General features: G+C 44.3%; 1 protein-coding gene across 1 annotated transcript in view; it reads right to left on the bottom strand.

The window, feature by feature from the left end:
• PCP4 (Purkinje cell protein 4) overlaps positions 1–13,776 on the bottom strand; it is a 64,313-nt gene that overhangs the window by 18,713 nt on the left and 31,824 nt on the right. Inside the window, exon 2 of the mRNA XM_053565000.1 lies at positions 13,118–13,169. Coding sequence (XP_053420975.1) covers positions 13,118–13,169 — 52 coding nt within the window. The remainder of the gene's footprint in view (positions 1–13,117; positions 13,170–13,776) is intronic.

Genomic DNA, 13,776 nt, shown 5'->3' on the forward strand with positions numbered 1-13,776 from the left:
TGCTGGGCTCACCTTGGGCCTGGACACTAACGCGTTGCTCTGATACCCCAGGAGACTTTGCTTTCCAAATGAACGCCAGAGCATGGTTCAATTTGCAATTACAGTAGAATGGTGGAGAGAGAAGAATTGTGCTTTAAAAACATCAAAGAAATCACTTGCCAAGCACAGAAGCTGCTGCAAGCTTCCATTTCTCATCACCACAGACCACTGTACGGAGTGTTTCTACAGACATGGTGATAGGGGTCTTACCGTCTCCCCAGCCCCCTCCTTCCCTGGCTCTCCATCTCAGTCTATCCAACCAATACATATTCCAACTGATCATTGGTCTACACAATTCCGGAGCCCAAGAGGAAAAAGGAAGTGGCAGCTGAAACAGGAACTCTATGACCAGAACCCAAGGAATCCCAGCAGGTTGCTAAGAGGCAGTGCCTGCTATTTAGTTATTAGAAAGAGGGAAGTAACTTTCGAGGGAAATAGAATTGTTTTTAATGTCATATGAAATTAAGTTTAATGATATGCAAATAATTTGCCTTCTTGGTCTTGATGAAAATGAGGGAAAGGACATGGCAGAATGGCAAAACAGCAGACCAGGAAGGAGAGGAGGGCTGTGCTCAGCTGGGGCAGTTAAAAGATCTGCCCCAGAGGGAAGGAATAGTGAAAGGCCAGAACAACAAACCACAATGCCTGTAAAAAATAGTAATGATAATAATAATAATAAATGTTCCTTCCAATTAATACTGGAAAAAGTGAGCCTATAAATTATTGCTTTTTAAATTCAATGATGTGACCACATTGGGTATACTTGTTCCTTCTTGATCCTTTCAGAATACAGTTTACATTGAGGGACCCCTACCCTCATTTCTTCCCCATAATGCAGGAAAGAATTATTCTCCTGGTCATCTAGGAAGCAGAGGCATAATATTAAAAGAGGAAGGTATGCTTGATTTAAAGGAGGAGGTGGTCATTTTTCACATTTTTAAGCAGCTGATTTTGCAGTCACAAATTTGAAGTTTAATTTAAGGTTCTGAAGCCAAAGAATCCCAAAAGGGCCTGAACAAAGACAAGCAAGTTTCTTAGTGCCTCTGCATGGGACTGCAGGCAGATTACACCTCTCCGGCCCAACCCGCAGGCTAGGGAGAGCTCAGTGCTAGAGGTAGGGCCAGATCACACCTAAAGCAGCTGTTCCTGCCTCCCAGGGAGCACGTACAGCAGCTGGTGGTCCCACACTTCTCCCCACCTTTCCTGGGGGCACCATCCAGAGACTCCACTCAGTAGGAGCAGAGTCTGGGGCTCCCAGTGGGCCCTAGGAAGGCAGCCTCTTTGGAGGCCTGTGATATGTAGGTATGTGCCTTCCTGACCCACCCCAGTTTGCTTGCTGGTGGCCCCAAATCCCAGGAGGCTGGAAGCTGCTCTCCATCTCCCTCCTGCTCTGACAAACCTGACTTTCTGGGGAGAGCTGCACCTGCTGTGCCTCCCACCTTCCTGGTGCCCTGGGATCTGGCAGGGCTTCATTCAGACTGTGCAGGGGTGTGCATGGCCCTGTGTCTGCCTTCACCCTCTTTTCCCCAGCCACCTTCCTGTTCCTTCCCCTCCTCTTCAGCCAGCATCTTTTTCTCTCTTAATGACACCTTCACAGGGACAGCCTCATCACTCCAAGAGTGTCAAACATGTCATCTTTAAAAAGGAGATCTGACAGCTTTCCTTCCTTTAGCTATATGAAGCCAGCCAATGACACTACAGAGTTAAAAGGATGCTATCAATGGACCACTTTCCCTTCTTTTTCTTTTTGCTAAAGCCCACCCAGAGTTTATATGCAAAAACTATTCCTACTTTGTCTTTGTGAAGCTGAAATCACTTTTGGGATAATTGGCTACGTGCTTTTAATTGTTGAGGACTAAGGAGGCACACGGTGGCCTGGCCCATGGCTCAGGGAGGGAAGTGCACCAGCAAGATCTGAGAAAGGCCCTGGATCCAAGGTCATGTTCCATCTCCTGCTTCTCCAGGTTCACTCTCCTCTGCCCTTTTCTACGTTGTTCTGTGGTTGGGACTGGGAGCCCCTACAGGTAGCCCTGGAGGTAATCAGGAAGCAATAAGAAAGGGATCTGGGTACATCATTCCCTTGCCTCCTTTCTGCCAGAGTTTCCAGATAAAATATGGAATGTTTAGTTAAATTCATATTTTATATTTTATTTTTTTTATTAAATCATAGCTGTGTACATCAATATGATCATGGGGCAACATACACTTGGTTCATAGACCATTTGACACATTTTCATCACATTAGTTGACATAGCCCTCCTGGCATTTTCTTAGTTACTTTGCTAAGACATTTACATTCCACATTTACCAAGCCTCACATATACCCTTGTAAGATGCACCGCAGGTGTGATCCTTTCAATGCCCCTCCCTCTACCCACCTCCCCCCTCCCTCCCCACCCTTTCCCCCTTTCCCTTATTCTTAGGTTGTGACTGGGTTATAACTTTCATGTGAAGGCCCTAAATTAGTTTCATAGTAGGGGTGAGTACGTTGGATACTTTTTCTTCCATTCTTGAGACACTTTACTGAGAAGAATATGTTCCAGCTCCATCCATGTAAACATGAAAGAGGTAAAGTCTCCATCTTTCTTCAAGGCTGCATAGTATTACATGGTGTACATATACCACAATTTATTAATCCATTTGTGGATCGATGGGCACTTGGGTTTTTTCCATGACTTAGCAATTATGAATAGGGCTGCAATAAACATTCTGGTACAAATATCTTAGCTTCTGCACAGCCAAGAACACAGTAAGTAAAGCAAGCAAACAGCCCACAGAATGGGAGAAGATATTTTCAGGTTATGTCTCCAACAAAGGTTTAATAACCAGAATCCACAGAGAACTCAAATGCATTAGCAAGAAAAAAACAAGGGATACCATCGCAGGCTGGGCAAGGGATTTGATGAGAAACTTCTCTGAAGAAGACAGGCGCGCGGCCTTCGGACATATGAAAAAATGCTCATCATCTTTAATCATCAGAGAAATGCAAATCAAAACTACTTTGAGATATCATCTAACTCCAGTGAGACTAGCCTATATCACAAAATCTCAAGACCAGAGATGTTGGCGTGGATGTGGAGAAAAGGGAACACTTCTGCACTGCTGGTAAATGCAAATTAATACATTCCTTTTGGAAAGATGTTTGGAGAACACTTAGAGATCTAAAAATGGATCTGCCATTCAATCCTGTAATCCCTCTACTGGGCATATATCCAGAAGATCAAAAATCATATTTTATATTTTTAAAAAATTTAGTATAATTATATCCCAGACATTTCATAGGATATTACTAAGACTAATTTTTAATTTATCTGAAATTGAAACTTAAGAGGGCATCCTGCACTTCTATTTGTTAAATTTAGCCATCTTCTAAGTCTCTGAAACTTGTGCCCTTCAACAGAAGGCCGCAGACCCTTCCAAAAAGCCCTCTCTGGGACTTGAGTTCCTCTCCACAGTCCTTGCCATCATTAGTTGCAAATGCAAAGTATACCTCTGAGTCCCCTAACTCTGCGTGTACCTTTGCAGATAGTCCGTTTGTAGCAAACACTCTTCAAATTGCACAGTTGACGTGTGCTGCCCCCGATTCTCTCCCAGGAACACAATGACACGTGTGTGTTCCTACCCCACAGTCCCAGCACAGCTGTCTTAAAACAGTCACTCATCAGCTCTGATTACAGTGTCTAGCACATAGTAGGTGCTTAGTGAATATAGTAGAACCTCTGTAAGTTGACCAGACTGTCACAAGCTGGTCATCATGCAGAGGTGGTCAACATAAGGAACGAGGCCTGCTACACTGGTATGTTCATGTGGCAGATGTCCAGTCTGTGAAATGAGGTCACCTTAAGGAGGTGGTCAGTGTAGGGAGGTGATCAGCTATGCAGGGTCTACTGTGTTTCTTGAACGAGCAAGTGAATGAATGAATGAATGAGAGAAAAGAAGTTCTGAGTCTGTGCTGTGTCTTAAGATCCCTTTGTTGGTTTCCATAAGTGCCTAAAGAGATTATATTCTAATCAGCAAAGAGTAGAAAATACCCCAGGAGGTCCCTGAGGGAGGGATGGAGTAAGGAGAGAACATACGGGTTAGCAAAGATGAGCAATCCGACTATTGCTAAGGAACAAATTATCCCAACATTGAACAGCTGAAACACGAGAACTCTGCCCCAGTTCTACGGGTTGGCGCCTCCACTGAGCACTTCTTGCAGGAGTCCCCCTGCAGTTGCAATAGATGGTCCTGGGGCTACAGCCATCTGAAGAATCCCCCACCCACACATCTGGAGCCCAGGCAGTGGCTGGGTGGGCATCTCTCCACATGGCTACTCCACATGGCTAGCTTAAGCTTCCTCGACTTGTTACCTGGCAACTGGCTTCAGCCACCAGGAGCCTTCCAGAGGGGAATGGAAGCTGCCATTGGCTCAGACACTGACACGCCTACCTTCTGCTCCACTGTCAGCCTGAAAGTTGCCGAGTCTGCCCAGAAGCAAGAGAAGGGAGCTTAAGACTCCCACCTTGAATCCACTACAAGGTCTGATCCCAAACAACAGGTCATTCAAAATTGTAACCAACATATAAAGTGATCAAGGAATTTTAGCTACGCCTATGAAAAAGCAAGGAAAAATAAAAATAGTAGGGAGGTTTTGTGCCCCTCATTTGGGAAATTAATTACATTCAAATTAATATTTAACATCAAAAAGGTCTCGATTATTGATCTGCTTAAACCAGGATAGGAGTTTAGAAATGCTGGAAAGAAAACATATTATAAGATGATATATATACTTTATCTTTGTCTTTTTAAAAATGTTTTTATGTGACACCCTTCACAGTCTGGCCTCACGGCCAGGCAACTGGGCCCCACACTCAGAGGAGCTTGGTTTAACACTCTGCTTACTATGTTTTAACAAGGGGCCCTGTGTTTTCTTTTTCATAGGGCCCTACAAGTGATGTAGCTGGTCCTATCCGTCATAGATAGTCCAAGGGAAGGGGGGTGGCAAACAGACGACTATTAGGAATATGTTTTTTGGGTTCTTGCCTTCTTGCTCAGGGGCCAGGTGGAATGTAATTAGACAAACTAATTTAGACAAACTCTGGGGCTTGATGACCCCCAGCCTCTGCTCCCCCAACTCCCCAGGGCAAAGCTGCAGTGACGCCCACCAGTCTGCCAGCCCAGGTTTCAGCACAGGGCCAAACAAATCCACAATCACATTTTAAAGTAACTCTTAAAAAGATGATTCAGAGCCAAACCTATTCTCAGCTCGCCTGAAGTTAATGAAAATTGGTCTTTCCCTGAAAAAGAAGGAGAATCTCATTTAGGGAAGAATAAAATACTGTACTTGGAGCAAACTAGCACCCATTTCTTGATTGAATAGTTCACAGAACAGAGCTAAATCTTCACAATTAATTAGTATTGATCTGAAACTCCAACCCGTTACTGAGTAAGAATGCTGGAAGAAACCAATCAATCAGTGAGATGGAATTACATAAACTCAAAACAGGCACTTGCCCCAAAGGTATGCCCTAGACAAGGTGCAGAGTGCTTCCCTGTGCAACCCTGAGGATTTCAGCCTCCAGTTCTGAAGCAAGCTTGTGGTTGCTCTAAGGGAATCTATCCTGGAGAGAAGCCGGGGCAGCCAGGCCTCTCAGCCCCAGTGGAAAGTGGATGAGAGGACAGATCTAGACCAAAAGAAAGCTGACTTTATCTACAGAGAACATTCCCTCCCAAGGAGGAATATTAGCATTGCTACACGCTTTTGTAATCCCAGATGAACCTCACTAATACCAAACCTACAAATTTAAACCACCTTATCATTTAGTCCAGGCTGAAATTCAGGTTGATTCTTGCCTCTGAAAAACTGCCTTCTGTGCAAATTAATTCTATAAATAAGATTATGAGTGCTTCACTTACTTAAAAGAGCAAAATGTTTTAAGCCCATGAGAAACATTTCCATACAAAGAATTGATAAGCAGAACCGAGACACTCCCATCTCTTGATTGGAACAGGATTCCAAAGGCTGCTTCGTGGACTTAAAAAGATTGTAAAGGTCAATTTCCGCAGCATAATTTGTGACTTCGGTTTTCACTAAGGCCTATGGGTCTTCTCCATATGACATGGAATAAAAATCTATTTCAGGTGGTCTGGAGTCATCTAATTTTTCAATCTCAAAAAGAAAAAAAGGAAGGAAAAAAGAAAAAAGGTGGACAAAGAAAGGGGAGAAGCAGCTAATACAGCTAAGCCTAAAAATGAATATATTGCTTTAATATTTTACCTCTGAAAATTAACCTGTCTGTCCGTAGCATTAGTCTGAGACTTCATGGATTTGCCAGAGGCCAGTTAACTAAACTGCGGCGATGAGGGCAGAGACTGCCGTTCCCACTGTGGCCAACGTGTACACCAGGGAACCTCACTGTGTCCCTGGGCCCAGACCACAACCCACCAAAGTTGCCAGTTCACAGACTAGACCCTGGTCAAGAGGGAACTCAGGGAAAAAAATGGAGACAACCTGGTGTGTTTGACAGGGCGCAGGTGACACAGACGTTCCTCTTCTCCTGTGACTTTGAGGAAATCCCCTAACTTCCCAAGGAACTGCCTTAGACAGTCTCCTGACCTACTGACAAGGCTGCCACAAAATCAAAGGGAAGACAGCATGGGGGAGAGAGCGAGCCTTTGTAAACCATGCGAATCTATGTAGCTGCAAAGAATTACAGCCAGCGGTGGGCACGAGGCTGCTTCGGGTGTGCTTACAGCAGACGCTGGTCAGCAGCTTACGTCCATCCAAGGTGTTAGCTGCTCAGTGCTGTTATCATCAGGCTTGACCTGAAGGGCAGAGCAAGGGGAGCCGCTCTAGTAACTAGACTGACGGCCCTGAGTTCCCGTCAGCACTAAGAACCTGCACGCAGAATCGGCGGGCGTGGCCAGCAGTCTTACCCGCGGACCAGGGTTGCCTGATGGTTTACGGCCTGGCTTGATCAGCAATTCCACTCTCACTCTTTCCCCCTGGATCCCATCAGAAGCAAGTGCGTGCTTCCATCGCTTCCTTCTGCAACACAGATCTTTGGGAGCCAAAAGCACAAAGGACTGCCTCCCCTGAGTTTCGGCTGCTTTTGTTTTCTTTTTTTTTTTTTTTCCTGGTTGCTTCTGATATGGAAAAGGAAGAGAAAAGGCTAAGGGACCCAGAAGCAGAGCAGAGACAGCGAGTTTTCCACCTTGAAAGCTCTGCGTGTCCCTGGTACTCGCAGCCTTGCTCACAGCCTGTCAGTGCAGGGATCCCGGGCTTGGCGCAGCTCGTGGTTTTATTCCACTAGCAGGACAGATTTAGAGCTCTCTGGCCTGGGGAGTGCTGTACACCCGAGACCGATGGCCTTAGGGAGGGGCTTTTCCATAACCAGCTACCAACATGTGTCTGACACACCGCTCCAGTACTCTAAGTTGTCTTTGCCATTTGCAAAGAGGCCTTTCTCAGCACTGGAAATTTCCATGAGAAGTGGTAAGATTTAAATCTCAGTGAAAATCAAGCCGAGAGGAGGTGGGTAGGTAAGCTCTCCCCACTAGGGACAGTGCACACTACCAAAGGACACAGGTATAACTTAGACCAATCCGTACAAAAACTAAGTATGTAAACGAAACACGTATACCCCCTACTATTCTGAAGCTTTTTTAAAAAAAACTCATGCGATTATAACAACTTGGCATATCTGATGCTTGCTGGGGATGCAAGAGTTTCACATCAACCTGGATTCCACACTCTGGACATACCTGCCCACAGGAACAGCAAAAACTGAATCACAGCTGGCTCAGTTTTACCCACATCCACCCTGAAAAGCTGACCCTGGTCACATCTCATATCAGGAGCAGAACAGAGCTGCATCTGCTGTGGGCAGGTGCAGGACACAGCTGCAGCCCGCTGTGGACAGGTGCAGGACAGAGCTGCAGCCCACTGTGGACAGGTGCAGGACAGAGCTGCATCTGCTGTGGGCAGGTACAGGACACAGCTGCAGCCCACTGTGGGCAGGTGTAGGACAGAGCTGCATTTCGCTGTGTCAGGAGTAGGACTCAGCTGCATCCTGTTGTGGGCAGGGTTCGGGACAGACCTACATCCTCACTGTGAGCAGGTTCGGGACAGACCTACATCCCACCATGGGCAGGTGCAGTACAGAGCTCTCCCACTGTAGGCAGGTGTAGAACACCTCCCACTGAACCCCTTCTAAAGATCGCATTTCCTCCTCTTACCTTCCATCCTGTGATCCTGTGAACAGGAATGAGATCAGCCAAGTCGGGCCATGTGCCAAAACTGACTTTCTCTCTTAGATGAGACAGTGAGTGCCCAGTCACTCCCATAGCAAGCAAAGGTCACAGGTTAAATGTATCCCAGGCTAAATCTGCCCAAGTCAGCCTGCAGGTGCTGAAAGATCATCATACATCAAGAACACCAAAAAATAAAAATAAAAATTTCACATCTACTAGGTGATAAAGAGCTAACAAGGGCCAGGGTAAGGAGTGGTCATAATGCTTTGGGAATATTTGAATTTTATCTTTTATTTGAAATGTCATGTTCAATTTAATGGCAGTGTACATACCCATTGTGTGTCTATAAATACGCATCTTTCTCAGTCACACTCTCTCTACTTGATAGCAGAAAAGTAAGAACTCCTCTGGGTGCGTGTACATGTATGTCTTTCTCAAAATCCAAAGGTGAGATGAACTTCAGCTTCAGCTTCTGTGCTTTGTGTTTTATTTAAACCAGGAGAGGACCCAGTATGACATTTTATCTCATTCACTGTTCATAATCATATAATCATATCAAATCAAACTTAATCTTAAGTACTTCTAGCATATTTCCACATCTACTAGAAACTTCTCAAACCACAACTTCTCTCTGAAAGAAGGCACACATCTCCCGAAGGATCGAGCCCACACTTGGGCCAGGCTACTCACAGCCCAAACAAGCACCATGTCTGCAGAAAGGGTCATAGGCGATTCAGGATGATATTTTCCTTGGGGACACTTAGCTACAACCTGGATTGGACGGGAGTCTTTTCTTCAAATCAGGTACGTTCATACCCCTCCTACCTACAAAGACAGAGCCTTCTGGAAACAAATGTATCACAGCTCACTAAGTCAGGAGAAACCCATTCCAGTTTTAGAAATTCAGTTCAGTTTGGGTAAGCCTCCAAGCTCCGAGAGGGAGCTCCGTCAGGAGGTTTATTACTCATAAATCTTCCCTGCAGTTTGGAAGTCTCCCAGCAGCCGCTCTCCTTCCAGTATTTTTCTACTTTCGTGTGTCATCAAGAAATTTAACTCCTTGCATCTCTCTGGATGACCAGTGTGAACACAAGGATCCAAACACACAGCAACATGACGGTTTCACAAAAACATCTATTGGTTGTGTCCAACTTGGTAATTTATAGGGAATCATCTCAATTCAGGTGGTTGAGTCTGTATTTATAAGCAGGTTTGAATTCAATTAAGCCAGCTAAACCAGATGAGGAGATCTGTAATTAGAGCTATAAACTCTTGTTTCATTCAAATATAGTTACAGGAAACGAATGAAACCCTTGGCCCATCGAATCGAGTAACAAAGGAGGTTTCATTCACTTGGGAATGAAAATCTCTGAACCATCCAGATGCTGATCATTGTTTAATTTAAAAGATATGTAACCTTAAAATTTTTGAAAAATGTTATCTTTTTTACCACAGATGTGACCACAAAATCTGCAGGCAGGAGGGACATCTGGTTTGCTTGGTCATGTGGACGGAGGTTGGTAACTTTGGAGAAAGAGGACATCAAGGGCATTCTGGATGGTATGGAGTGTACAAATGTCACATTTTACATCAATAAACACCATGATGACGACAACAATGAAAATAAATCTTGGAATTGCAAGAAATCTGATTCCCAGCCAATGACAATCTCAAGATAATATTTAATGTAACAAAACTGCAGAATACCCAAGAATTTAAATACCATCTGAAGTTTTAATGTACCTGACTTGTGTCTTTTGTGATCCAAATAATTTCAAGGCACTCCCACGGTCTTCACTGCTTTTATGTTAAATGGAGACTTCAACTAAATTGATAATGTTTGAAATAAGAACACTCCGCCTGTGTGGACAGCTAATGAAATTAGGGAACATTCATTTTATGACTGACTACTATCCAAATCTCATAACATTTTGATATTTTACACTTCAAATTTCTATTCTCGTGGCTCTTTGCTCCTTCAACACATGGAGACAGCTTCATTTCATGTTAACAGGAAATATATATTACCATAATAGGTCTCCCTAGAGGCCGGTTCTGACAGGGTAAAATAATTTGAATTTCAATAAAATTTAACATTAGGTTAAAACAGAAATTCCAAGATAATCTCCACATACTGGGAATGTAAGCAACTTAGATTCTTTAGGAAAACATCTTTTTTGTCTATTTCTAGAAATTTTTACCCTAATCTTTCCTGGATTGTTCTGGCTTTCATCTACACTCATTTTTACAAGCAAAAGCAAAAACCTAATATTATAACAAAGCCTCAGATACAAATATATATAAGCAGTTTTACCTGAATTAAAGTATAGCATGTTAATAATTTAGATCTACACCATGCCATTATTCTATAACTACAAATAATTTCTACTTCCATTTGTCCACTCAGAAATGAATATCTTTTAATACCTAGAATTATATGCTAAAAAGGCTAATTCATAGCATCTTGAATTTTTCCATTTTTTAATATCTCCATAAAAGATATTTTTATAAAGATATTTTTGATTAATATCTCCATAAAAGACTGTTTCCACTGGTGTGCACCAGTTTTCAGATGAAAGAAATCACATGTCTTCAAATGTCAGGTGGGGGCATCATCTATAATAGCTGAGGATTCCCGTTGGTGCAAATCACTGAGCGTGTAGCAGGCTTTGGAGGGGCTCCAGGACACCGGGACAAGGCTGAGCCACAGAGGCACCAACCTCCTGAGACCTGGACCTGGCTCAGCCACAACATGACCGGGTCTTCAGGCTCCAGGCTGCTCAGGTACCGCAGGAGACTCACACTAGAGCCATAGTTCTCAAGGTGCAGACCAGGTACCTACCTCTTTTGGGGTAGCACACAAGATCAAAGATAGAATTATTATAAAAGATACACAACAGTAGAACCTCTGTAACTTGGCCACCCAAGGGCTGGCCAACATACAGAGGTGGTCAACACAAGGAACCAGGCCCACTGTACTGATACGTACATGTGGGGTCAACTTAAAGAGGTGGTCAGTGGAGGGGGTCAGCTGTGCACGGTCTGCTGTAGCTTGATCTTTGTAGACATCATCTGAGTGTTGTGCCTCACAAGAGCACAGTGGAATTTTCCACAGGTCACACATCACGGGACACGGCGACGGACTGAGTGCAGAGGCGGATGTGAAAACTGAGCTGGCCTCCATGAAGCCAGACATTAGGGAGATTTGCAAAAACGTAAGTGTCACTCTTCACTAAATATTTTTGTTTTGAAAAATGTCATTACTGCTCATAAAAAAAAAAAAATGTTACTCATGTTAACGTGTAGATTTATTACTTTATTCTTAGTGAGTTGGTAAGTAAATTTTTTTAAAATCCCTTCATTTTAATTTCTATGTGGTTCCCCTCTGTGGACAGAAGCAACATAAGGTTCTGTGGGGTCTTCAACAATTCTAATTGTGGAAAGGAGTTGTGAGAGCAAAATGTTTGAGGGTTGAGGAGACTTTCAACTGTTAAAATTTTATGATTCTAAGGTCCTGAGGGTCAGTGGAAATGAACACCAGTGAATGTACAGATCAGGAAAATCATTAGCAGTCCACAGCACCCTTCACTGGGGACACCCCCATGGCAGGCAGTCGTCCCTCCTCATTTAAGCTGCTGGAATTTTGCTCCTCCCTTTTAAACCCCATCCTTTGCTCCTTCTGCTTTCCGACCACCAACACACCCCATAGCCACCCCAACTTACAATAGGAGGCCGGGAAAGCCCTGGGCAGCAAAAGAAGCTCCTTCCAGCTCCAGAAAGATCCATTTCCTTCTTTCCTCAGCCCTCCCCACCTGTTCCAATCAGGACATTGCAGAACACCAGTATCTACTTTCTGATAGGATGAACTCCCTTACCCCAGGGGTCACCACAAGGACCCTGCCACACAGGATGGCCCCATATGGGTAGGAGACTCAACACAACCTCCTTGCATTTGAGTCTGGCTGCCCCCGCTCAGACTCACCACAGAGATACAAATGTGGTTTTCAGGGCCCCAAGGAATTGTTGCAGGTGGTGGTTGAGGCTGGCATGACCCACATTTAGCCTGGGGGACACCAGCATAAATTCCATTCAGTTGGAAGCAAGAGTAGCTTTCCACAAAAGGAGAGTTCCTTTTGAGTTAATATAAACTGAGAACACCCAGAATCTCTCCTACAGCCCCGGTGCACAGCACTGGGGGTCGTTCATCACATTGTACAACTGCGAAAGGGGTTTAACCCGCACTAGTTTTTTAGGAACCATACTCTTCCCATTCCAGGCCACTTCCTGCCCCCCCACACCAACCCTGTTTCCTGATCCATTAAAACATGATGACTGTTCCTGTGATTCAGGGCTGCGGGTGAGGCTAGGAGACAGGACGCAGGCCACCGCAGCTGTCCTTCTCACTAGCCGGTGCTTTGCGGTGGCCACACCCGCTGACTCGGCGCCTTCCCTGGCACTGAGCTGCCTGCTTCTCCAGGGCTAAAAGGAATGTTAAAACCTCCGTACAGGAGTTGAACACTTCACAGTTTTCAAAGCACTTATCTCATTTGATCTCATTTTATCCTCACAACAACTTGGATGAATCTCACCAACTCTAATGAAGAAAGCAGAGAACTATATTTGCATTATAATTATCACGTTGCCCAAAATGGGAGTCCTCCTTTGGGAGGGAAACTGCTCCCATCACTGCATTTAGCTGGCTCCCTTTGCTTTGCAAACCCAGACCTGGGTGCTCACAGTGAATTGCTAAATGTCACTGTAAACGCCAGCACAGACACAGGAGGCGTGAGCCACACCTGCCGGGAGCCAAGGGGAGGAAAGCAGCGGGCTACTCACGTCCTCTTACCATTTTCTCCAGATGTCTTGTCTTTTCCATTGGTTGTCCCAGCACCTTGTCGCTAAAGGCATAAAAAAAAAAAAAAGAAAGAAAGAATAAGAATTATCAGGCATATTTGGGATCATTTCTGTCTCCATTGTTTTCAATGTCTCTACATCTCATGGCGTTGTTACTTTAGCTCAGATGGTGAAAGCACTGTGCTCGTGAGACCAGGAAAACTCAACTGAGGTGAGGACCTACTGAAGATGCACAGATTGTCCACATCCACTAGTTTAACACAGCTTGCTAGTGACACAGGAAACCAGGGCAAAGACCACTGCGGATCAAACATAATAACCTCACCAAAAATATCAGGGAAACAGCCAAGAGTTGGTATCAACTACTAGAAGATCAGAATTGTCCTTTGCCAGTGATGGCCATTACACTGAGATGTCTTCATTCTAGTCAAGGTCTTCTTTCTCAATAAATCTAACTAAAACAACTCTGATGCCGGTAGAGGTTCTCCTACTGTGGAATTTTTTTTCTGTCATTGTTTATGCCTATCCTGTGAGTTTTTATTTTACCAGATTGCCAGAAGTATGAAGAATTCTATGATTAGACTTGAACCTTTGGGTGCAATTCCCTGGGGGTTAGGTCTGAGTTGCTGTGTGAAATTCATTGCACATAAT

Source organism: Nycticebus coucang, chromosome 16 (genome assembly GCF_027406575.1).
Source record: "Nycticebus coucang isolate mNycCou1 chromosome 16, mNycCou1.pri, whole genome shotgun sequence".
Lineage (NCBI taxonomy): Eukaryota > Metazoa > Chordata > Mammalia > Primates > Lorisidae > Nycticebus > Nycticebus coucang.